At 64.1% G+C, this 24,809-nt stretch overlaps 1 protein-coding gene across 14 annotated transcripts in view; it reads right to left on the minus strand.

Moving 5' to 3' along the window:
- The window catches only part of MYO18A (myosin XVIIIA), a 144,026-nt gene that overhangs the window by 16,594 nt on the left and 102,623 nt on the right, over window positions 1-24,809 (minus strand). For 10 of the 14 annotated variants that reach the window (XM_074974715.1, XM_074974717.1, XM_074974708.1 and 7 more), the window contains 21 exons: window positions 22,676-22,785; window positions 20,984-21,049; window positions 18,148-18,276; window positions 17,186-17,329; window positions 15,652-15,741; window positions 15,322-15,441; window positions 14,621-14,732; window positions 14,140-14,267; window positions 13,325-13,479; window positions 11,669-11,792; window positions 11,364-11,564; window positions 9,917-10,027; window positions 8,355-8,459; window positions 7,583-7,729; window positions 7,065-7,178; window positions 6,428-6,544; window positions 5,914-5,997; window positions 5,127-5,264; window positions 2,302-2,487; window positions 1,579-1,718; window positions 409-453 (listed from right to left, as the gene is read on the minus strand). In XM_074974715.1, the coding sequence (XP_074830816.1) occupies window positions 409-453; window positions 1,579-1,718; window positions 2,302-2,487; window positions 5,127-5,264; window positions 5,914-5,997; window positions 6,428-6,544; window positions 7,065-7,178; window positions 7,583-7,729; window positions 8,355-8,459; window positions 9,917-10,027; window positions 11,364-11,564; window positions 11,669-11,792; window positions 13,325-13,479; window positions 14,140-14,267; window positions 14,621-14,732; window positions 15,322-15,441; window positions 15,652-15,741; window positions 17,186-17,329; window positions 18,148-18,276; window positions 20,984-21,049; window positions 22,676-22,785 (2,566 nt within the window). The remainder of the gene's footprint in view (window positions 1-408; window positions 454-1,578; window positions 1,719-2,301; window positions 2,488-5,126; window positions 5,265-5,913; window positions 5,998-6,427; window positions 6,545-7,064; window positions 7,179-7,582; window positions 7,730-8,354; window positions 8,460-9,916; window positions 10,028-11,363; window positions 11,565-11,668; window positions 11,793-13,324; window positions 13,480-14,139; window positions 14,268-14,620; window positions 14,733-15,321; window positions 15,442-15,651; window positions 15,742-17,185; window positions 17,330-18,147; window positions 18,277-20,983; window positions 21,050-22,675; window positions 22,786-24,809) is intronic. The other 4 variants (XM_074974716.1, XM_074974718.1, XM_074974719.1 and 1 more) reach the window with 1 other exon arrangement.

Below are 24,809 nucleotides of genomic sequence, written 5' to 3' on the forward strand. Positions count from 1 at the left end.
GAGCTGTGGGCTGAATGCTCACAATGCAGCCCCTGCAGACTGCCAATCCCAGCATGCAACAGCGCCATCCCGAACCATCCAGCCAGGAGCTGCAGACGCCCCCCACCCAGTGACACAGCCCCCTCCAGATACGGGCCTGCGCGATGCGGCTCCAGCACTGGTCCCTCACGGCACTGAGAGGCTCCTGGCCTGCCCTCTCCCCAGGTCCCCAGCCCCTGCTGCCAGCGGCTGAGCGCAGCGGTCGGGACGCAGCCCGGTGGCTGCTTATTAGAGGGTTAGGGCTAGTGCACATGCATGGAGCGCGCTGGGGGGGGTGACATGCAGGGCCCAGCGGCGGGCTCCTTCCAGGCATGCTCGGGGTTAGGAACAAGGGGTTATTTAATTGCAAAGGAGAGTTGAGATCCTCACAGTTTATTCTTTCTTTTCTGATATTTTGTCACCACGTCCTGCAAACTGAGAATGGGGGCAGAAGGGGGCAGGAGGACAAAGAAAATAAATGAACTTAAAGAGGCAAAACGGAACAAAACCACAACAGAAACAAACCAAGGCAAACCAAAGAGCAGAGCCGGGGAGGGGGGGAAGGAAGGAGGGGTTGGTGGACAGCAGCACTGTCTCCCGTGTGGAAAGCCCAACGCACTTCCCCACACTTGCAGATTACAGCGCGCCGGGGCCAGGACCAGAACCCAGGGCTGCTGAGTGCTAGTCCTCCGGTGCCCCAGCCACCTGCGGCTGGCACTGGAGTTGCTAGCGATGCTTTCTGATGCTGGTTCCTGGGGTGGCTGTACCCCGACATCGTCCATGTTTGTGGTGCAGCAGGCAGTACTCAGCTGCTCCCCCTGCTGGAGGGGGGGGGGTGCAGGCGTGCCCCATCATAACACCTAGCTCAGAGAGCATTTTCCATCCCCAGCTCTCCACGCTCTTTCCCAAGGTCAGTGTCATTACACCCATTTAACAGGTGGGGAAACTGAGGCATGGAGGTGAAATGACTTGTGCAGAGTTCCCCAGCAGGCCACTGGCAGAGTCCCAGTCTAGTGCTCTATCCACTAGCCCACCCCACCTCCCAGCCACTCTCGGAAGGTGCAGACGCACCCAACGCCATAAACAAGTGCTTGCTTTGCAAGCGGCAATGTGAGGCCAAGGCGGGCCGGGCCGGAATTCAGGCAGCTTTTGTCACGGTCAGAAAGCAGGGACTCCCCAGGAACACACTGGCTCGTCCCATAAATTTCCAAGTCTCCGGGAAACAGAAGCTGCTCTCCCGTTTTATGGCGAGGGGAAGTGGGAAGGAAGAGCCTGAACTGGAGCAGGGGGAGATAAGATCCAACCTGCCTGAATTGCTGCAAGGAACCAGCCCCACCAGGCACAGAGCAGCTCTGCACCCAAGCAGCCGCTATCCGGGGTAGGGGGGTGGGGAGGGGGTGTGTGGCTGACTGCAGCATGTCCATGGGGGACCCCACCAGCTTCGCCATGGGGCAGCCCTGCCCAGTCTATTGGGAAGGAATGAGTAGGACTGGGAGTTTCCCGGGCCCTGGCGGGTGAGGGGCAGCAGGGGTCTCCGGTAGGTAACTGTGCGGCTCCCACCTGTTGATGAGGTCCTCGTTGTCATCGCTCTCCATCTCGTCCTCGATTGCAGCCTGCAGGTCCCCGATCCGCTTGAATGCCAGCTTCAGGTCCGACTGCAGGCTTTGGTTGGCGGCCTCCAGGCTCTCCAGGTCCATTTCCTTGGGGAAAGCGAACCCAGTGAACGTTGGCTGCAGCCCCATGCCACAGAGAGGCAACCAGTGCCAGCCTGGAACCGCCACCCCACTGATGCGCTGTCACCCCACAGAGGGGCCAGGGTGGCCACAGCTGGAGCACAGCACCCAGTCCCGTCCATCGGCAGGGAGGGACCAGAGGTATGCCCAGCATGTCACAGGGCAGTTACACCAGAGCAGATTTGCCCCCTCTCCTCCCAGAGGCAGTTACACTGGGATGGATTTAGCCCATCTCCCATTTTTAAAGGGCTATTTTCAAGATGCCCAGCTCCCCGTTTCCCCTGCCAGGCTCTGTTTATGGGTAGGACCTACGCTAACCAGCCTAGTTTCATAGCGATGTTTGGGGATCAGTGGCATGACCCATATATTTAAGGCTGCGCATTCGACCCCAACGGGGGCATCCCGGCTGGTCCCTGCTCCCACCCCTGGGCACACTGGGGGCAGCGCTCCCCATAGCTAGTTGAGGGCACCATCACATCAGCTAACAGTTCAGCGGGGTGGAGGGGGGGCCTGGCTGCCCCTGCCTCGCCCTCTGACCAGGCTTCCTCACCAGCTCATGCTTCTTGCGGCTGGCCTCAGCTTCCTTCTTGGCCAGCTCGCCCATCTCCTCCTTGGTGTCCCGCAGCTGGCGCTGCAGCCGCTTGTTCTGCTCCTTCTCCCGGTTCTCAGCGGCTGCACGCTGGTCCCGCTCCTCCGTCAGCTTCTCCATGTTCTCCTTCAGGCGGCTGGCCAGGCTCTGGGGGCGAAGGGCACAGTCAGGCAGGTCACAGTTACCCCAATCCCCCGACAGGGCAGTGGAGGTGGCTAGGGTCACGCAGAGCAAGGGTGGGGAATAGAACCCAGGAGTCCTGGCTCCCCTCGAGATCAGCAGGGACATTTGGGCCTTCTAGGGCCAGGCCACCTCAACAGCCAGCCCTGCGGGGTGTGAGCCAGTCATCAAGGCCTTGCCAAGCCACAGGGGCTCCTGGATGCCCTGCCCAGAACAGGGCCACTGAGTCCCCATGCTGGCCCCCTCCCACACCCCCCTTCCCTCCCCGCCCAGCCGCAGCAGGAGACGGGGAGACGGCAGCCCTGACAGAATCAATATTCACTCGTCAAGAATAATCGCAGCAGAGAACGGCAATTACCCAGCCCGGCTCAGGAGCGAGCGCCGCCCCGTCGCTTCCCACTGAACGCTAATGGAACAAACGAACCCAGAGCCATGCATTTACATGAGGGGCTGGGGCGGGGGGAGAACGGAGGAGCCGCTTCCCCTGGGCGAGGGAGGGGGCAGAACAATTGCGGGGCTTTGGCGAATTGGAAAAATAGATTTAACTTTGTGTGAAGTAATTACAGCCTGTAACGCCGAGAAAAAATAGACTCGATCCTTCCCGGCAGCTGAGCCATCCGCTGCATATTTATGGCCCCGCCAGCGAGAGGGGAAGGGCAATACGGAGAGGGAGAGCTGAGCGCCTCGCCTCTCGCGGCAGAGAGGGGCTGCGAACGCAGAATATAAAGCAGGCTGCACTGAGCGGGAGCAGCAGAGTCTATAATTTCACTAAGTCAAGAGCAGCACTTTGCTGCGCACCGGCTCGACGGCCAATGATTGTTATCAGTACCCACGGATAACCGGCCCAGGCAGGTGTGGAGCTGGGGGGGTCAGGGGACAGGGCCCAGCAGGATGCTGACACAGGAAGAATCGAGCCTGGTCCAGGTAACAGGCCGTGGGCAGCGGAAGGCCCGGAGAGCTGCCTAGCAAGTGTCCCCAGTCCAGAGCTCAGCACGGGCCACTCCAGGCGGCGTTAACGCTGCACCAGGAGCCCTCAGCCTCCCCCGGTGGCACCATCAACCCTGCCCAAACCCGCAGCACCTGCTCTGGGACAGGGGCGCCCTTCGGTCCAGGCTTCCCACAGTGCTGGCACAGACTGGCTGAGAGGCTGCTGTGGGCTCCCCTGCCTGGCCCCACTCACAGCCAGTCCCACAGAATGACTGGAGCAGCAGCTGCCAACCTCCCTCGATGAACAGTCCTCCACCAGAGCTCGTGCCCAGCTGTGGCTGGGCTGGAAACGAGGGGTGGGGCTCAGATCACCAGATGCCCAGGGAGCTCTCAGCCAGCGTGCAGGCCAGGCCAGGGGTCACTGGCAGACGTGCTCATTGAGGAGCCTGCTGCACTGATGGGGCTGCCCTGCTCCCCACCATGCAGGGCCAGCAGCGGAGTTGGCTCAGAGGAGCTCCGGCTCCCCTCCTCCCCCAACAGCGCGACCTGCGGGGCCAGGGCACCATCTGGAGCTCCCTACATTAAAGAAGTATGGGCTGGATGAATGGACGATAAGGTGGACAGAAAGCTGGCTAGATCGTTGGGCTCAATGGGTGGTGATTAATGGCTCCATGTCCAGTTGCCAGCCGGTATCAAGTGGAGTGCCCCAAGGGTCGGTCCTGGGGCCGGTTTTGTTCAATATCTTCATAAATGATCTGGAGGATGGTGTGGATTGCACCCTCAGCAAGTTTGCAGATGACACTAAACTAGGAGGAGAAGTAGATAAGCTGGAGAGTAGGGATAGGATACAGAGGGACCTAGACAAATTAGAGGATTGGGCCAAAAGAAATCTGATGAGGTTCAACAAGAACAAGTGCAGAGTCCTGTACTTAGGACGGAAGAATCCCATGCACTGCTACAGACTAGGGACCGAATGGCTCGGCAGCAGTTCTGCAGAAAAGGACCTAGGGGTTACAGTGGACGAGAAGCTGGATGAGAGTCAGCAGTGTGCCCTTGTTGCCAAGAAGGCCAATGGCATTTTGGGATGTATAAGTAGGGGCATAGCGAGCAGATCGAGGGACGTGATCGTTCCCCTCTATTCAACATTGGTGAGGCCTCATCTGGAGTACTGTGTCCAGTTTTGGGCCCCACGCTACAAGGATGTGGAAAAATTAGAAAACGTCCAGTGGAGGGCAACAAAAATGATTAGGGGGCTGGGGCACATGACTTATGAGGAGAGGCTGAGGGAGCTGGGATTGTTTAGTCTGCAGAAGAGAAGAATGAGGGGGGATTTGATAGCTGCTTTCAACTATCTGAAAGGGGGTTCCAAAGAGGATGGTTCTAGACTATTCTCAGTGGTAGAAGAGGACAGGACAAGGAGTAATGGTCTCAAGTTGCAGTGGGGGAGGCTTAGGTTGGATATTAGGAAAAACTTTTTCACTAGGAGGGTGGTGAAGCACTGGAATGCGTTACCTAGGGAGGTGGTGGAATCTCCTTCCTGAGAGGTTTTTAAGGTCAGGCTTGACAAAGCCCTGGCTGGGATGATTTAGTTGGGGATTGGTCCCGCTTTGAGCAGCGGGTTGGACTAGATGACCTCCTGAGGTCCCTTCCAACCCTCATATTTTATGATTCTGTGATACCTCCAGGCGTTTGACTTGGGTCCTCTCGAACTCTAACCGCGTCTCCAGCTCCCGGATCTTGGCTTCCTGCCGGCTGACTAGAGACTTGTCCACCATGGACTGCTCGAGGAACTCCAGCTGGCTCTGCAGCCCTTGTAGCTGGGGACAGGACAGGCAGCAGCTCAGGTCACGCCAAGAGAAAACCAAGGCTTGGCCCCATCCTGGTTCGGGAGAAGAGCCAGACGGGCCAGCACATCCGGCTCAGCTGCAGACAGACCCAGCCCCTGGGGGCCGGCGCAGTGCCTTGAACCAGCACCCGGGTGCTCCCTTCTCTCCAGCCCCCTGGTGACGGGGGTGGGGGCGGGCACTGCAGGCCATGCGCCTGTTTGCCCAAACGGCCTCTTCCCTGGGAGATCGGCAGGTGCTGGGGCCTTTGGGCAGTGCTACCCTGCTGGGGAGCCAGGCTGGGGCCATTGACGAGGGAGGCAGGGGCTCTCTGCAGGCAGTGCCCAGGCTGGGTGGCTGTCCCCACGCTTGCTGCTGGGGTCTGCCAGGCTCTCCAGACTCACACATTTAGCGTGGGCAGCTAGGGGCCAGCGATTTCCCCTGTTTGGCCCTTGCAGAGAGGATCAGGCTAAACCAGCCTGGCTGTGGACCTGGAGCGGCACGCGGGTCTCCGCCAACGGCTGAACTCGCGTCGCTCGCGTCCCAGATTGCAGCGCAGGGGCCCAGCCCCTCCCAAACCCAAAGGCCATACTCTGGGTGTGCTCCCCCCCGGCACAATGACGACCCAGGACCACCCTGCTACCTTCTCCTGCAGCTCCTGCTTCTCTTTGTTGGCGTCTTCCAGCTGGGACTGGAGGTCGTTTATCTGGGCCAGATCCCGGGAGGCCTGTGGGCAGAGAGTGTCTGGGCTGATCAGAATCCAGAGACAGGCCAGCTGCCCTCTGCCAGCCCCAGGGCCACGGGCGCAGAGCCCCTAGGGCAGGCCGTGGGACTTGCCAGCCTCCAGGACAGCCCCCGGGGGGGCTCACAGCAGGGGAATCCAGCAGTGCCCTTTGGGTGCCAGGCCTGCTCTCCAGCTGGGACGCCAGGGTTGGCCAGAGCTCAGCTGAGACTACAGAGCGGGGTGAAGACACCTTCTAGTGGCTTGCCTCACTTCCAGCCTCCACAGAGAGGTGCCTACGAGTGTCTGTGGTGCCAGGCTGGGCTAGCATGGTGTGGACGGGGCGCCCGGGGGCTGGGCTGGGGGGCATGCTCAGGGTGCCGGGGGGGAGCCAGCAGCACACAGGACTGGTGGAGCTGGGCACAGGTGGCATCACCTGGGCCACTGATGCTTTGTGCTTCTTCATCAGCTCGTTCATGTCCTCCTGGTCCTCCTCCAGGCGGCTCTGCACCTCGTTCTTTTCCCGCTGCAGCCGGCTCAGCTGCTCCTCCAGCTGGGGGGGAGACGGGGGAGAGGTGAGGCTGGCCAGTCCCATGTACACTGCTGCCCCCCAACCACTGCCCCCCAGGCTCCCCCCACCCACCCGGCACCAGCAGCAGGCACCTCTGTGCCCCTCCATCCTGCCGTAGCTGGGCACCAGACGGGTTCTGCCTGGGGCGGCCAGAGCCCGTGACAATAATGGACCTTCCAGCGCACCAGACCGCCGAGCCTGGGCTGGACGCAGGCCAGGGATGGACTGGCTCTCGGGGGTGGGCTCAGGGTCTTTCCCCTGCGCAAGCAAGATTGATGATGAGAGCTCGGAGGAATTAGCTCAAGATGCTCATGCCCACAGGAAGCTGGGGCCCGAGGGCAGGGCCAGGCCCCCTTTGCCTGCCATAACCATAAGGCTCTATGTTGGCCATGATCCATGGGGCTCGGAGCAGCCTGAACAAGCCTGCTGGGCAGGGAACCGGCTCGGCGCAGGCCACGGGGGAGCGGAGCCGCGCGGGCAGGGAACCAGCTCAGGCACTCACGGCTGCCTTGGCTTTGGAGATGTCGTCGATCTGCAGGTGAAGATCCTCAATTTCCACCTCCATGGACTTGCGGGCCTTGACTGCCGCTGCGCAGGTGAATTCAGACTCCTCCAGCTGCAGAGAGAGCCCGACGCGGGGACTGTCAGCACTGGGCATGGGTCACGGCATGGGCAACGCACGCAGCAGCCTGGGGGCAGCCCCGGGGGTTTCTGTTGGGAGGGGCAGGGAGCGGCGGCCACGGTAGCCTTGCCTGTCCAGGAGGCAGCAGCATTGGTGACGCCAAGGAGCCATTTCAGGAGTGGCAGGCACGGCCAGCACACGCCGTGGGGAGCAGGGAAGAGGGGGGGATGGCAGCCTAGAGCACAGGAACCCCCCCCCAAGGGCCCGCCCTGAACTCCCCCAGCTCTCCCTAGCTCAGATCAGCTGAGTGACCAGGGCTGGGAACCCCCCTCGGGAGACACGGAGGACAAGGCCGGGCCAGGCACAGAGCACGCACGGTCCCGGCGGGCAGTGCAGACCTGATTTCTGAGCTGAGCGATCTCCCTCTTGCTGGGCGCATTGTTTTTCAGGTGATCCAGCATGATCTGGGCATCCGCCAGCAGCGCCTTGGTTCTCTTCAGATCCTTGCGCAGACGCTTCTCCGTCTCAAAGTCCCGCTGGCTCACCTGGGCATGGGGAGGCCATGCAGGGGCTTGAGGGCACGCCCGCCCTACGCTCTCCATCCCAGAGCAGGCCCCCGCCCCCTCAGCAACGGGCATTGGCTCCCTCTAGAACCTGAGCGCCACACGTGCGATGGGCAGAACCCCCAGCCCCAGGGCTCTGCTCCACCCCGCCGGGGCTCAGCTCCTGCAGGGGACGGTGACCCCTGGGCACAGAGTGGGCGCCGCACTCCCTCTGCTCCACTCTAGCACGGCCCTTCGCCCTGCACCATCAGGCGCATGCTCCCCCTGCGGAGGCAGCTGCTCGCTGCGGCCAACCTCAGCCTCTGACCTCCTAGCCAAGGACCTGTCTGGTCCCCAGAGCCCGCTCCACCCCAGACAGCGGCAGGCCAGAAGAGTGCTCCTGGGGCAGGGGCAGCGGGGCCTGCTCTGGTTTAGGAACTAGCCAGCCAGGGGTGCCCACGCCCCACTCTGCCATGCTGGCTTCAACCTGGGCCAAACCTCCTCCTTCCAGCAGTGCTCCCAGGAGGAGAGACTTTCGGATCTACCTGGGTTCAGTCCTGGCCATTAACCCCTGGGAGGTCCAGCTCCACGCTGCACCCCCCAGTGGGGTCTCTTGCCCGGGCGATACCTGGTCACTAGCCGCAGACAGCTTGCTCTCCAGCTCCCGTTTCTCTCTCAGCACCTTCTGCTTATCCTCGTACTCCTCCTCCAGCTGCACTTCCATCTGCTTCAGCTGCGCCCGGCACCCCAGACACAAGAGCAAGAGGGTTTCCATGAGGCACGCTCGGGCCAGGGTGGCCGGGAGAGCGGTGTGCTGGATGTGGGGGGCCGGGTTAGCAGGACGGGGGGCCGGGCAAGCAGGCCGGGGAGGGACAGGCGGCGCTGGGCGAGCAGTGCGCGGGACGGGGGCAGGGCAGCGAGCACAGGAAGGACCCTAACCTGCACTAGCCAGTCACCTACTGGCTGGGGGGGCCACTCGACGAGCCCTGGGTCCCAGTCCCAGTTAGGCCCCCAACCCCGTCTCTTAGCTCCTGCAGACATGATCCATGAGGCAATTTGGTGATACTGACTGTCCCTGCGCAAGAGAGACCCTAGGACTGGCACAGTGGGGGCTATGAATCCGGATTGAGGGGCACCGGGGTTACCCCATCCCCAGCCTTCTGGGGAAGTGGGGAGATGCTGGCTCCAGACCACCTCGGGTCCCTGTGCCATGATTTGAGAGGAGCAGCGCACTGCCTGACCCAGCTAATGCAGGCAGAGTGAGCAGACGGGGAGAGCGACTGGTTAAACTCGTCAGGCCAGGAGAGCGACTGGTTAAACTCATCAGGCCAGGGCCGAGCCATCTGCCAGCTAAGATCTGCGTGGAGAGCCAGAGTAACACAACCCGCCAATCACATCACAGGGCCCTACTGCCAGGCCCACAGCACCGGGTCTTCGGGGCTCGGGGGGGACACGATGCAGCAGGCCAGGGATATCATGGGGAGTGGAACAGGAGAGAGAGGATTCATCTCTAGGAAAGAGCCCCCCCTTCTCTGCAAACTCAGCCCACCCCCACTCTCCTGAGACCCTGCCCATACCCTACAGGTGGCTGCTCCAGAAGCTGGTGCCCTGGCTGTGCCCTGTGCCATGGACAGCAGCTGGGCACTCAGCATCCTGCCCCACCCACACCCCTCTTGCCCAGTGTCTCAGAGAGCAGCAAGCCCGCCGCCGAGCGGTTCGCACTGCGTCCCAGCTGACAACAGCATGGCCAGGATGAACTGGCTCGCTCGGCCCCCAGCTTAGCGTGGCAGGGAGATCATGACCAGACATGGCAGCTCCTCCGAGCAAGGAGCACTGCACCCCTGCCTTGCTGAGCCCTACGTCGCTTGGTGCAGCCCCTGACACTGCCTGGCAGTCGGTGCCCAGTGTTTTCTCATGGCAGCATTCAGCACCAGGTCACGAGCAGCCAGGGGCTGTGTGCGCCCCACACCCTGTGTGTCCCGAGGGGGCTGGCCCCCACTCCATCCGACAGAGAGCATGGGCCAGCCCGGCAGGCACCAGGGCCGCTGTACCTGGGACATGGGCCCTCTGCCAGGCACAGCAGGCCTGAGGTACATGGGTGCCAGGCAGCAGGGAGGCAGCTGGCTCTCCACTGGCCAAACCCTCGTGCCCCTGCCCAGCAGCGAGGGCAGAGCGACGCTCTGGCCCTACCTTCTTCTGGCACGACTGCCTGATCTCCTCCACCTCCTCGTCGCGGCTCTCCACCTCCTTGGAGTGGGTCTGCCGCAGGCGCTCCATCTCCATCTCCAGACGCAGCTTGGCCTGCGGGCGGAAAGCAGCCCTGGTCAGCCCGACGCCAGGGGCCTGGCCACCCCACTCCTGGCAGAGCGGCCCTCTGCTGATCACTTCCATCCTGCTGAGCCTGAATGCAGCCAGGCAGAGCAAGCGTGGGCCAGAGCATGGTCACTAGCCCTCAGGGGCAGCACACGGATAGGGCCAGCCCAAGGTCTGTCGGACCTGTAACCCTCAGTCCCCACCGCCCCGCCCACTAGACAGGAGCTGTCTGCCCTGGTAACATAGACCCCCCCTCGGCCAGCACGGTGTAGAGCAATCGGCCTGCACCCAGGGAGAGGTCCTGTGTTACCCCGGCTAAGAGCTGCCAGGGAGCACAGGGACGGGGCACCCTTGTGTTGGGGAGCTGAAGTCACAAACGCTCCCTGCCAATCGCCGGTGCTTGGCACCAGAGACGGGAGCCCCCCCGCTCCCTGCCGAACGCCGGTGCTCGGTGCCAGAGAGAGGAGCCCCCCTGCTCCCTGCCCATTGCTAGGGCTCGGCGCCAGAGATGGGGGCCCCCCGCTCCCTGCCCATTGCCAGGGCTCGGCGCCAGAGATGGGGCCCCCCCACTCCCTGCCCATTGCCGGGGCTCAGCGCCAGAGACAGGGCCCCCCACTCCCTGCCTATTGCCGGCGCTCGGCGCCAGAGACGGGAGCCCCCCCGCTCCCTGCCCATCGCCGGGGCTCAGCGCCAGAGACAGGGCCCCCCGCTCCCTGCCCATCACCGGGGCTCAGCGCCAGAGACAGGGCCCCCCGCTCCCTGCCCATCACCGGGGCTCAGCACCAGAGACAGGGCCCCCCGCTCCCTGCCCATCACCGGGGCTTTTCACAGCGATGACACTCACAGTGCCACCAGTCCAATGCCCACGCTGCTGCTCTGCCAGCCAGCATCTTGGCGGTCCTTGCAGGCCACTGCTCCGTGATGGAAAGGCAGCATTACTGTCTCTCCGAGCCCCCAGAGCAGGCCTGACCCCACACACCAGCTGGTCGCCCCATGCTCTAGTCCCCTGGAAGGGGTTGCCGCAGCAGAGGGGGAGCGCTCCACCCACACTGAACGCAGGGTCACCTAGCAAGCCGGCCGGCCAGAGCCATGTGAGCCCTGGACGGGAGGCAGCCAGCACGACAAACCCACATGAAACCGGCACACCCAGAAACCAGCCCAGGCTCAGCCTGCCAGCCTGGGATGCCTGCCGCCCACTCGGGGTGGGAGCTGCACTCTGATCCCTGCATCGAGGCAGGATCGAATCCAGTGGGTCACCCTGCACCCCCATATCCCCCCGAGGTCTCAGCCAGGCGTCTCGCTCCAGGCCCTGCCCCCTCCGCACCTGCTCCAGCAGCTGGATGGTCCCGGCCTGCTCATCCAGCTCCTCCTCCTGGTCCTTGACCTTCGCCTCTAGGTCCCGCAGCTGCTTCTTCACCTTGGCCAGGGAGGCCTCATCCTTGGACTCCTGGGAGGAGACGTCTTGGAGCTCGGCCTCCAGGGCTTCCACCTTCTGGGTGAAGCTCATGATGTCGGAGTCTCTGTCCTGGAAGAGAGAGCAGGGAGCGCCTGCTGAGCCGGCCGCACCGAGCTGCCCGGCCGCGGCCCTGCCAGTGAGGGGCAGGGGAATGGGCTGGCCGTTCTGCTCACCTGCAGCTGCTGCTTGAGGCCGAAGACCTCTGTGATGAGCATGTCCTTCTCCCGACTCAGCTTCTCCCGCAGCAGCTTCTCTCGCTGGGCTTCTTCGTGAGCCTGAGCGAGCTCGCTGTCAAACCTGAGACACCCACGGCCAGGCCGTCAGCTGTCCGCACGCCAGCTCAGCTCAGGCACCAAACCTGCTCCGTGCCGGAGCGCCCTCCCCCTGCACTCTGCCATGATGCTGCTGTCTGCCCAGTCACTGCCCGAGGCAGGATCCGGGCGGGACGAAGCCGAGACCGGCTGGGGCCATAGCTCCTGCTGAGGTGGTGTACCTGGCTCCTGCCCAAAAGGGCACGCATCTTTCCCCACCCCCCAGCCGGGACCCCCCAGGAGATTCCTGGCCGGCACTGAAGCCCTGGGGAGCACCAGGCCACAGGTAGCTAAGCACCTTCCTCCTGGGAAAAGGCCATGGTGCTAATGCAGCCAGGACAGAGCCAGGACAGCCCGAGGCTGCTCAGCATGGGAGGCAGGTGCAGCGTCACTTCCCGCCCCAGCCCTCCTTCCTGCTCAGCTCTGTCCTGTCACTGCCTAGCCCGCTGGCAACGCAGATTCCTGGAGCTGTGCAAGGAGCCAGCCCTCACCGGACAGCCAGGAGAGCCCTGGGTGACAGCGGATGCCCCGTGGAGCAGGACAGGGGCCTGGCTTGATGCATGGGGCCAGGAAAGGAGGGAAATGCCTCTGCAGGGTGCGTGTACTCTGGGAGCTGGGGGTGATTCCCAGCTCGAGAAGATGACCCCGCGCTACCTCTGGGCGAGCAGCAGGAGGGGTCGCTGCTGAGCGTGTGCCTAGCGTCTCTGGCAGGCAGATACTCGGGGCGGCAGCCCCTCCCCCTGACATGGCAACGCTCTCTCTAACTGCCCTCCCGCTACGTCCAGGTGCTGATCCTGGCCACCCCAGGCAGCAGATCCCCAGTGGGGCAGGGGAGCCGAGGCAGCGGGCACGTCACTCCCTGGGCACAGCTCCTGCTCTGACTGGCTGGAGGCGGCGCGACGCTGGGAGAAGACAGAAGATTACTGGTTTCTCATTGCTGGGCCCCCGTCCCCGCCGTACTGTTAGGGGGACTGTTTCAAAAGCAGCGCAGGGACCCAGGGTGCGTCTACACTAGAGCTGCAGGTGATGCCCCGCTTGGGCAGATGTACACACACTGGCTCTGACCCAGCGGCGTGGCCGCGCGGGGACGTGCCCGGCATGGTGAGCCCGCCTGGAGCGCACTCGTTCCATCGGAGCTAGCGTGGGTATGGCCGCCCGGACTGGGAAGCTCCCCCAGCTCCCCGGTAGACGTTCCCGCAGGAGCCCAAGGGTGAAAACGGACCTAGGTTCCTAAGTCCCTCAGGCCCTTCAGAAAAGGTCACTCCAAAGACACAAGGCGAGTCCATGGCTGAGCCAGGAATTGAACCCGGGGCTCTCTCGCCAGAGGCCACTGGGTTTCCTCACGCCCACCTGCTGGCTCTGCCTCCGAGGCTGGCCCGGCCGGGAGTGGGACTGGCCTGGCAGCATGGCACATTCAACCAGCCCCGGCAGTGTGCTCTCCAGCTGGGCCCAGGGTGGGAGTCCCCAGGAGAGGGAGGAGTGCCCACTTTGTGCCCCCTGCGCACGCACGCTCCTCACCTTCGCTGCTTCTTTTCCAGCTCGTGGTTGCGCCCCTGCTGCCCCTCCAGGTGCAGCTTGGTGTCCTGCAGCTCTGCCGTCAGGCGCTGACACTTCTTCTTCAGCTGGTGCAGGGCACGCTGGCACTCCTCGTTGTCAGCCTGAAGATCCGCCAGCTGTGGGTGGGGCGCAGCGGGCACGGGTTAGGGCTCTGCCGGGGGAGGAGACCGGGCATCCCAGCGCCTCCACTCAACCTCCCGACTCAGCCACAGAGCCTTTGGGGTGAACCCTTCCCGGGTTTGCGTGGGAGGGGAGCAGACAGCTGCACTGGGGTTAACGGAGCCAGCAGTGCTGGCACAGAGAGGCTGAGTTCTGAGTACCCCAGCGAAGGAGACGCTCTGCAGTGTGCAGCCCGGGCACCCCCGCTGCCAGCCTGCCAGGGCCCCGGGCCGCACAGCACGTGGAGACGACAGGCGCCCCTCGGCTCATACAGGGCAGCCTGCTGGGAACTGCCGGCTCAGCAAGATGCGCACCCTGCGTTAATGGTAAGGGCAGCGCACGCCGCCACGTCAGCCACCGGGAAGCTAAATAACTGGGCACCTGGCGTCAGTCCCCGGTGTGTATGGGGGGTGTCACCGGTGCGCCGGGGGGGTCACCCGTGCATGTGTGTATGTATGTGTGTGTGGAAGGGTCACTGGCGCTGGGGGGGGGAGGAGATGGCACCGGTGCACACAGGACAGGGGTGGGCACCGATGCGCGCGGTGGGAAGGAGGGGGGGTCACTGGTACGGGTGCGGGGGGGTGGGGGGGGGTCCCGACAGGGCCAGCCTCACTTACTCTTCTCTCCTGCTGCCTCTTGCTCTGCTGCTCCACTTCCAGCTTGTCCTCGAACTCCTGCTGTACGCGCTTCTTGGTGAAATCCACCTCGCGGACGGCTCGCTCGTACTTCAGCCGCCACTCGCTGCCTGCGGGAGGGAACCGGAGCCCCGGGCTGAGGATCTCTCCTGAGCAGACCCCAGACAGGGCTTGCGGAGCGCATGGAACAGGCCAGGGGAAGCGGGGGTCTCGCTGCTGCCATGTGTGCTGAAGGCGGATGATGAGAGCCCCCCACACACCCCGGGAGCAGGGGATGACCCCACTGATCAGTAACCACGATGCCCTGTATGCAGGTGGGGAAACAGAGGCATGGATCGGGCAAGTCACCTGCCCAGGGCGCAGAGTGAGATGGGTGATGTGCCCCCGTGTGTGGAGATGGAGGAGGAGCAGAGGGCAGGGAGCGAGAAGGGGTTTCGGGGGGCTGCCTGGGGCAGGCCAGCACCTGAGTCATCGTCGTCGAGCTCCCCGTTGAGCTCGGCCGCCCGGATGAGCCGCGCCTCCATCACCTCCATTTCCATGGAATCCATCTGCTTCTTCAGCACCTCGTACTTGGCCTGGGAGGGGGAAACAAGGCCCAGGTTGGTGCCAAGGGGCAGAACGGGGCACCCGGCCCCTGGGGGGACAAGGCCCACGTCGGTGTCGAGGGGCAGAGCAGGGGTTTCTGCATAGGCACAGGGGGCAACACCGGACCTGGTGGAGGAGCTGGGCGTTTGTGAGTAGGACAGGGGGCATTGCCAGACCTGTGGGGGGCGGGGAGCCCAGGGCTGGGGGAAGAGGTGGCTGGTGTGAAGGCACAGGGGGCATTGCCAGACCTGTAGGGGAGCTGGGCGTTTGTGGGTAGGACAGGGGCATTGCCAGACCTGTGGGGGGCAGGGAGCCCAGGGCTGGGGGAAGAGGTGGCTGGTGTGTAGGCACAGGGGGCATTGCCAGACCTGTGGGGGGCGGGGAGCCCAGGGCTGGGGGAAGAGGTGGCTGGTGTGTAGGCAAAGGGGGCACTGCCAGACCTGGGGGGGAGCAGGACCCACTGCCGGTGTGCGGCTGGGTGTCCTGCTCCAGGCTCCCACAGCCCCTGCGAAAGGAGGCTGCTCTCGAAGCAGAGCTCAGAGGCAACGGTGGAGTGCGCCGGCAGCCAGCCCCCCTCACCTGCAGATCCTTCATCTCCTTCTCCGCCCGCAGCCGCTCGGCTGTCTCCGCATCCAGCAGCTGGGAGGCCGACTCCCCCGTGTGCCGCTCGTCTGTCAGCTCGGCCGTGAGCTCTGCCACCTGGGGAGCCGCAGAGCAAGGCTGAGCAGGCGCCATGGCCGGGGCGGGGGGAAGGGGCAGTGCCCAGGGATCGCAGCGAGGCGGGGCCTGGCAATGGGGCCTCCACAGGGACCAGGAAAGGGACCCACCCCTCTCCCCTGTACCCGCCAGACCACACAGCAAGCCTGGGAAGGCAGCTGGCACCGCGCCCTCATGCCCAGCCTGACATACCCTGCTCTCCAGCCGGTCGCTCCCTAGCCGCAGCTCGCTGCGCTCTTTCTCCACCTTCTCGAGCTTGCCCTTCAACTGCTGGATCTCCTCCTGGAACAAAGACGGCAATGAGGGGGGGCATCACCAGACCAGGGCTGGGGGAGCCCAGGGCAGGGACAGCAGGGCCCCTCCAGGCAGCAAGAACTGAGCTGTTAGTAACTGATGCCAGTTTGGGGGTCTCAGCCCCACAGTGCTGCTGGCCCCCCATGCCAGCAGGGCTGGGAGGGGCACGCAGGGGGCTGGGGTTCTCTGCGCTGAGCACTCTGCATGGCCTTTCCCGCAGCCTGGTCTACGACAGGATGTCACTTTCAAACCTGTCTCTGGAGTGCATCTTCCCCCCACCCCGCGTCTCCCCGCTCTCCTCCACTGCCACCTCGCAGAATCCAGCATGCAGCCATGGTGACAAGGCCGCAGCTGGGAAGGGCTCTGGGCTCAGCACCTAACCGGCCCATGGGAGGGTCCCGGGAGCTGATCCCGGCCCGGCCCGGCCCAGCCCAGCGGCCTGCAGATGGCAAAGGGGCACCCCCCACCTCCCTGTGCAGGAGGCTGATCTGAGGCAGAGGGAGCGGCACGGCTGGGCCCAGCAGCTCCGCTGCGCTCCAGCCGCAGCCAGAGACGGGCGAGAAGGGCTCTCGGCTACCGGTGGACTGACCCCTCGATGCCAGTAACCCGAATGGGCTGCGGGGGGCTCAGGCCGCCCGGTCAGCATCACACATCCACGTAGACGCCACCCGTCCCTTCTGCCACTGAGGCCAGGGGCATCCCAGCGCAGGGGGCTCTGGCTCGGTCGGCAGCGCCGCCAGCCAGGCCCAGGGCTGGGGGCTCTCGGGGAGGGCAAGGAGGAGGCAGATGACAGCCTGGCACACTCTAGGTTGGCCTCCTGCCCTTCGACGGCTGCCAGGGGAGGTTTCCTTCCCAGGCACTGAGCCGCAGTTCTCCAGCAGAGGGGAAGGGCCAGGCTGCCAACCGCCCCCACACAGTGCAGCAGCCTCTTGGCACAGAGCTTTAGCTCCATTCGCCACGCCTGGTAATTGGGCCCATGCAAACACAGCCTCTCGCAATGCTAACGACAAGCCGATTCAGAAATTAGCCAGGTATTTGCTCCTTCACTGGAATCAGGCTGGGTGAGAGATGCCCAGCATCCCGTCCTCGCACACCTCCCCCTGACCGTGCAAACACGCACTACGGCATCCTGTCCTCGCACGCCTCCCCCTGAGCGTGCACACGTACCATGGCTCCTCACATTGCCGTGCAGAGCCCAGGACAGAAGGTGACCCAGTCTGAGCCCTGTGTGACCCCCAGAGCAGGCGGGAACTCGCCCCAAAGTCCATTTGTGGAGGGGGTTCCCTGCATGCTTCCCAGCCCAGCAGCAGCACTGCCACGAGCCGGCTGGAAAACCCTCCTGAGGAGGGGGCAAGGCCAGTTTCCCATTTGCACTCCCCTTCAGACAGCCCGGAGCGACTCCCGTCCCCGGAGCGGCTGAGATCCTACGCACGTCTTTGCCCCGGATCTGGTCCTCTGTCAGCTGCACCTCAATGAGGGGCCGCACGGTGGTGAAGAGCTTCCACCAGGGCCAGTCCTTCACCCCCTTGTTCTTCTTGATGTTCTTCTGCACACAGCGGATAGCCAGCTCCTGGATCTGGGGAAAGCAGCCAGGGTCAGGGCAGCCCCACCCTGGGCCAGAGCTGCCTTCCCTGCACTGAGTGACTCCACCCGGGGGAGCCCAGCGCCTGGCTTTGCCAAGAGGCAATCCCATGTGGAGAACATGGAGACCTGGGCCAGTGGGGAGGCACTGCCTGCCCGGGGCCTGGCGGAGCAGAGCCCCCGTCTGCCTGCATAGCCGCTCCTGTCACCCTCCCTAGAACAACTGCACCTGGCTTCTTTACTGCTGGATGAATCCAAGCTCCCACGCAGCCATCAAAGCTAATCCTGCTGACACCCGCACAAGCTCTGCTTTATGGACTCTTCAACAATACAAGTAAGAGCTGACACAGCTACTTATCTTAATGGAAGAGCCACTGCCCCGCGGAGCCGCACACAGCCCCCTTGTGGTGCAGGGAGTGCCAGCTTGCAGGCAGTGCCTATGTACCCATAACATTGGCTCCCTGGCTCCGGCAACAAGACGAGGCAGGCTGCAGCCTGGAGTGCACAGAAGCCAGCGGGAGATACCTCCCCCTCCCCAGCCCCCACGCAGCCCTCCTGCCCAGCTCCTCAAGAAGGGGTGGCTGCCGGCACGCTGGGACCTCACCGGAAAGCAGGGGAGAGCAGGAGCGGCTCCGTCTCCTCCGTGCTGGGTGCCCTGCAGGCAGGACCTCCCCAGGGGAAGCCCAGCTCGGAGGGGGCGGCGCTCGAGGCAGAGCTGCCCATTTTAGGCGAAGTCATGCAGCTGCCGGGGTGGTATGTAAACGGGAAGGGGACCGGGGGCGGGCGCGGCAGGCGGGCTGCCCTGCTGAATACCTTTCTCTTCTTGAAGTGCTGGCGTGCCAGGAAGCCCCTGCACGCAGCCTGGAAGAGTGCAATGTTCTTGCTCGTTTGCTCGTCTCGCTGCTCCTCAAGCTTGGCCAGGGTCCCTGCCCGGAAAAACGCCTGCAGGGGAGGAGAGCAGGTGAGCAGAGCCCCGGGGGGCAGACAGGGGGCCCCGCCCCGGACACTGCAGAAAACTCAATGCCCCCATCCTCACAGGCACCCGGCATCAGCCACTCTGCGAGCCAGCCTGGCCCACTTGTGCACAGAGGGGCCCGTGCGTGGGTGGGGAGCCGGAGCGCGGCCGCACCCTGCACTGTTGGTCAGAGGGGATCCGTGGAGCTGGCAGCACCAGGCAGAGCCGCCACGGTGACAGCCTGGCACGAGGCCAGAGGCTGCACCAGAGACGGGCAGCTCCCTCCGACCCCCAGCGTCTCTGCCTCTCCTTGCCCGGAGCTCCCCAAGCAATGGCAGCTCTGTGCAACGCTGCTCCCCCAGGCTTGCCTCCCCGAGACCAGACTGCCCTGAGCTGCCCCCACTGCCGGAGCCAAGCAGGGGCCGGGAGACAGAGCTATAGGAGTGACCCCAAATAGTCTCACACCCACTTGGCTGGCCTCACGGACAGAACAGCTCCCATGCCAGCTTGCTGCCTTCAGGCAGCCTCTGCCACTGCCCTGGGCTACAGCACTGCCCGCCGTGCCGGGGCACAATGCGCAGCCAGACCACCCCAGCCCCTCTCCCGCTGGGCCGCACCCTGGAGATGAGCTGTGACTAACGGACACAACCCTTACACAAGGTGGGTGCAAATGCCACAGCTGGAGCCTGACTGGGACCTGAGTGCTTTGGACCAGACAGATGGGGGGGACGGACGGCTAGGGAGCAGACTGACTGGGGGACGGACGGACGGCTGGGGAGCAGACTGACTGGGGGGACGGACGGCTGGGGAGCAGATGGGGCGATAACCCGCCCCAGGGGCCGCGCAGAAGGCTGGTCTACCAGGCTGGGCCGAGGCGGTGCAGTCGGCACGCCTCTGCCCTCGCTCCAGCGCAGCGTCTCCCACCACTGCCTTACTCTGGGGGGCCCCTGGCTCCGGCCTCAGACACCCCTAGGTAACAATAACCCAGAGGAGTCGCTGCAGAGTGAACGCATCTGTCCGACAGCAATGGCTGCGATGCCCCGTGTGCAGATCCGGGGTGGGGGGTCCCTGGTGCTGGGCTGGGAGAACGTGACACGTTCACTTCCACCCCCATGCTCTCTGAGGCCCCGGCTGTCTTCTCACATGAGCCATGTGGCACAGAGAGGCCTGGCCTCTGCCAGGAGACGAGCTGGCCCTTCAGGGCTGCTGTGCCTCGCCAGCCCACGGAGAGGCGCCCATCCCGGACGGAGGCCCCCCGCAGCGTGAAGTGCCAGTCGCCCCTTGCAGTCGGTGCCATGGAGCAGGCCTCAATAGCAGGTGGTCCTGGCACTCGGCCCTCCAGCGTCCCCTACTCCTGAGCAGGGGAGACACCCTGCAGCCGCTGGCTCTATGGCCCCATTCCTGGCAAGGCTGCCCCTGTGGTGCTACCAGCCGGTGGCAGTCGGGGCCTGGGTGGGCACTGGGGCCGGGCAGAGCTCGCCCAGTTTTTATTCCTTCAGCCCACTGGAATTCTGCGGGCGAGACACGCAGACACGGCCCCTCCTGTCCCAGCACCCAGCGTGGGGAAGCCTAGCCTGGCCCGCAAGCCCGACACCCGGAAAGAGCCTTTGTCTCCTGAAGCTGCCTGGCCTCCTGGCCCCCTTCCCACGCTGTACAGCTCAGCCCGCCTGACCCACTGCAGACAGGCCACACTCCCACAGGGCTTCGTCTGCCCCAGGCTGGGCCCAGAGCAAAGGGGAAGGCAGGCAGAGCTTGTATCCAAGAATCCCCTGCTCCCCCCGCCTGCCGGGGTGGTCTGTGGTCAGGGCAGCACTGACCCTATGGGTCTGGGGAGCACGGCCCAGGCCTCCGAGTACCAGGGACTCAGAGTAGCAGCTTGGGCAGGGCAGGGAGCGGGAGGCTATGCTGCAGGGGGGCTCGCAGGTGTTTGAGCTGCTGCTGTGAACGCTGGGGCCTGAGATCTTGCATAACTTGGCTCTGGGGCCAGATGGCTGCTTCATGGCCCCCCCCCATCCCAATGCTCAGCCACTCAGAGCTGGGGGTACCAGCAAGCAGCGCCCCATGCCCCCAGGGCCAAGCAGAGATCCTCTGCTCTCTCAATACACTGCAACCCAACTCATGCTCCCCCAGTGCCACTTCCAGAGTGTGTGTGTGGGGGGGGGCGGGAAGGGGGTGGACAAGGTCGCAGTGCCAAGCAGCCCTCCCCACAATCCCAGCCCTATGCTGGGAGCCACCGACGGGACATGGGTGAGAGACACGGACGCCTCATGGCTGCAGCCTGTGCCCCCAGCAAGGTGCACGACGGCCCCGTTGCCACATGAGGTTCTGGGAAGCAGCCTGGGCGGAGTGGCCAGGAGGAGGTGCAGCGGGGCAGTGAGCTGGCCTGCCCAGGCGAGGCTCTGCAGAGGGAGCAGTGCGCCCACGGGGACTCGGCCCAGTCAGCCGGGAGTGTGCTGTCAGCCTGGCCCCTGCTCTCCTGCTATCCCCCAGCATGCACCATGGCCAGGGGCCCCAGCGAGCATGGTGCAGGCACCAAGAGGTGCCTTATACAGCGCGTCTGTGACTGGCTTCACCTCCCCGAGGGGCAGCGCTGGGGTGCCGAGCCTGCCAGCCCGGTAGGGCAAGGGGCTGCGCAGAGCTTGGGACGGGCCCCCGAGCGGCTGGCTGGGAACGGCAGGATGCTGGGAGGCTTACCCGGCTCAGGCCCATGTGGTAACTGCTCTTCTCGAGGTCCAGCGATTCCAGGAGCTCCTCCACAGCCTGCAGGGAAAAGGGGGGGGGGGGTCAGCGTTGGGGGGGGGGGGGCTCAGCTGCAGGGAGGTGTGGCAGGAATGCACGGCTGTACTTGCAGACACGCCAAACGCTTCCCAGCTGAGCTAGAGTTCGGCACTGCTAACGAGCCCCGCCGAGAGCAAAGGGGCACCGAACCCAGTGGGCAGCAGAGTGCTGACATGCCCCTATCCCCCGCAGCAGGGCACGTGCCCTCTGCACTCAGGGGACTCCCTCTTGCACTCCCAGCCACACAAACTGTCTCCAGGGAGAGCTGCTTGCTCCCCATCGCTCCCCAGGCAGGCACGTGCTGCCAGCTCCGAGGTGCAGCGAGCGCCGTCCCCGCCCCAGGTCCCACATGCTCGTCTAGGGGAAGGAAGAGGAGGTCACGGCTAGTCAAGGGAGCCTTTGTCTCCTGGAGCTGCCTGGCCTCCCGGCCCCCTTCCCACACTGCACTCAGTGCATAGCTCAGCTTCTCCGCTGCCCACGCAGCCAGTGCCCAGCCAGCTTGGCCATGGGACACACTAGATGGTAGGCAAGGGCTGGAGAGGGCCTGCCCCACTGGGATGTGCCGGTCCCCCCTTCCGTGACCTGCCTACGCAGTCCTGGCAGGCCACCAGGTGTGTTCAACACTCTTCCAGGGCTTAGTGGTGAACCAGGAAACACGGCCCTCACTGGGGTCCAGACCAGGTGCTTCACGCGGCTTCGTCCTGCATTCCCATCACAGACTAGAGCCCTCACGCGGCCGGGCGTTAGCAATGCCGCCAGCTAGACCCCACTGCGAGCACAGAAGGTCTTTGCCAGCTGCAGGGCTGGGCTCAGGCCAAGGGGAGCCCTCAGCAAAACCCAGCACGTGGGATCAGTCCTCTCCTCTGCAGAGCTCGACAAGCACAAATGCCCAGTGCGGAAGTGCCAGCTCCCCACTCTGTGAAACGCGCTGTGCTCCCAGTGGCTCTCTGCCACAGCAAAGCCATGCTGGGTACAAGTCCCTGCCTGGTCCCTCAGCAGCGGGAACCTCTGGAATCTGCCACCCACCCCTGTAAGCCCCCAGGCCACACCACTCGCTGCATGACCTGTCCCTCTCCATCCTCAACTGCAGCACTGTACACAGACTGTCTCCACTGACAGCGCCTTGTGGGGCTCCGGCACTTCCCACGTCCCCATCCAGCACCTAGCGCAGGGGCCATGTGAGTGGGGCTTTGGGGAGCCACAACACAATACTTGCCGGGAACAGAGGAGCAGGGACACGCGCCAGGCGCAGACGGTCTTCAAAAGAGGAGAGTCAGCTGCAGCAGGCTCCCTTTCTCAGCTGAAGGGAAGGGGTCAGTATCCAGAGCCTTGGCTACATTAGGCTCTGGGGGCACTCCTCTCACCATTCTCTAGCACAGGCTCTTCCGGGGGCAGCGTGGCCTGGGCCGAAAGCACTGGCCTGGCACTCAGGAGAGCTGGGCTCTATGCCCAGCTCTGCCTTTGGGCAAGTCACTGCCAATCTCAGTCTCCATTCCCCGTCCTGAGCTCGTCAAGGCAGGCGCTACCAGTGTACGTGCAGCCCCTGGCACCATGATCTGGGCACTGCCATCACGCGACATACAGGGGCTGCCCGGCTCCAACACGCACCCGTTTCTCGTCCGTGACGATGTAATTCCGCCCGTGTTTCTTGGTCAGGTGAGGGGCCAGAACGTCGAAGCGCCGCCGGAACTCCGAGAAGACCATGTGATCCGGGTAACCTGGGGTAGAGCACAGGAGAGTGGGCATGTGTCTTGGCCTCTGGTGTGGGAGGGCAGAGACTCAGGAGCCTGCAGGAAGGAGCTGGGTGGCGGTGGTGTGCACAGGGCTGCTTTCAGGCCAGCACCAGGTGCAGCTGCCTCACCCAGCACCAGCCCAGGAGGGTGAACAGCCCCACCTGGAGCCCCTGAAGGTGGAGCAGAAGGGGGCAGGGGAAGCAGTTCCCATGCCCCGCTGCCACAAAGCACGGTGTGGAGCCAGCTGGGCTATAAAGCCCCGGGGAAGAGCCTGCCTGCCTGCCTAATGCGTGGCCTCGCCCTCCAGAGGCTCTGGGCTTGCCCCTCCCCAGGCCTCGCAGTGCAGGGACCATCTGGCAGCATCGTGCACAGGACGCTGGAGACGCAGAGACCTCCCTGACACTTGCATCCACCCACCCCCCATGCCCAGTGCGCAGGGCCAGCCACCCAGGACATCCACACACTGCCTCTCCAAGCTGCACCTCTCACCCAGCCCTCTGCTGCAGTCAAGCTCCCGCCAGCAAAGGCCCAGCCACACGGCTGCAGTGGGTGCTGGGAGCACCCTGCCGCACCCCCAGTGCTAGGGAAGAGCCCAGCCTGGAGGGCACCAGGCGTGATGTGGCCCAAAGGGCTCATTCCCTGCGGAAGGGAGGGGAACGGAGAGCTAAACCACACACAGCCACTGAAGTGCAGCCACCTCTGGAGGGGGGCCCAGCAGCTGTTTCAGACAGAGCCGCTCAGGCAATTCCTTGCCGTTGCGGAGGGTGAGGGGCCCCATTGCAGTCCTGGGGCGAGAGGGCAGGTGAGCACCTGGAGACGCAGCGTCTCCTGCTGTGACTCCATCAGCTCATGCAAATCCCGCAAGGTGAGGTAGGGCCGGCACTGGGGTGGGAGGCCCCTCTCTCCTGAGTCCACGGACAGAGCCCAGCCTAGCGGCAGAGCTGCGGGAGGGCTGGCTTGCCACCCAGGGCGTTACCCCTGTGGAGAGCACTGGCACCTCGGACAGCATGCCGGTGAAGGCGTCCACGCCCAACCTCTCGGCAGGGGCAGTGCACCATCCAACCATGCTACAGCTGGCTGTTTCTCAAAGGTGGTTTTACGTGGCCCTTGCTTGGCAACGTTGGCTGTGGCTTTCTGCCAGCTCCGGAGAGAAGCCAGCCGAACACCTGACTTGGGGACAGGGCTGAGGCGAGCATGTGTAACTGAATCAAGTGACCGGGGATCTTATGAACAGACCCTGCTGTGGACTGTACCTGGACTGCAATTACATTTATATGCAATTCATCATCGGTGCTATGGATGGGAGCTGAGCCTACCCCAGCCCAGGCGGCTGTGGGCAATCAATCCCGGGCTGTGTGAGCCACATTGATTTTGGTTCAGAGCAGTGATCTGGTTTTGAAATAATAAACACCGGCTCCAGGGCAGGATGTCCGTACTGATAAATGGAGGGCATCTCATTCTCTCCCCTGCCGAGCGGGGAGCAGCCCACCTGCAGTCAGCACTGACCAGCTATGTCCCATTTCTCAATCAGGGAAAGGGGCTGAGAGCCCTGGAGAGTGAAGGCCTCTCCCCACAGAGCAGGCACGGCCGGGGGAGCAGCACTGGCTCACACGCACTCCTCTGCTGACCACTCAATCCCGAACTAGAGGGCCCAGCACCGGAACCTCGGAGCGCCTCCCGCATGGCACAGAGTTCTCTTGAGCTCTCCCGCAGGGTTGTTTGGTTTGGGAGGCAGAAGCAGGCACCGCTCTGTAGCCCAAGCTCTCCGGGAGCGAGGCTCAGCCCCCCAGGCCTGTCTGCGGCACAGGGCCAGTGGGCTGTTCTCCCGGAAGGTTGCTCTTGTGGGAGGTCACAGCCGCCCGGCTGACGAGGGTGTGATGACGGGGGACTGTTCTTAATGTTTCCTCTGAATAGTGTGGGGGTGCCTCAGTTTCCTCTATGCAGTTCTTAAGTCTCTAGGTGGTGGGGTAAGGGTGTATGATCATTGCAGAGCCCTAGAGGGCAGGTGT

This window comes from Natator depressus, chromosome 17 (assembly GCF_965152275.1).
Source record: "Natator depressus isolate rNatDep1 chromosome 17, rNatDep2.hap1, whole genome shotgun sequence".
Classification (NCBI taxonomy): domain Eukaryota; kingdom Metazoa; phylum Chordata; order Testudines; family Cheloniidae; genus Natator; species Natator depressus.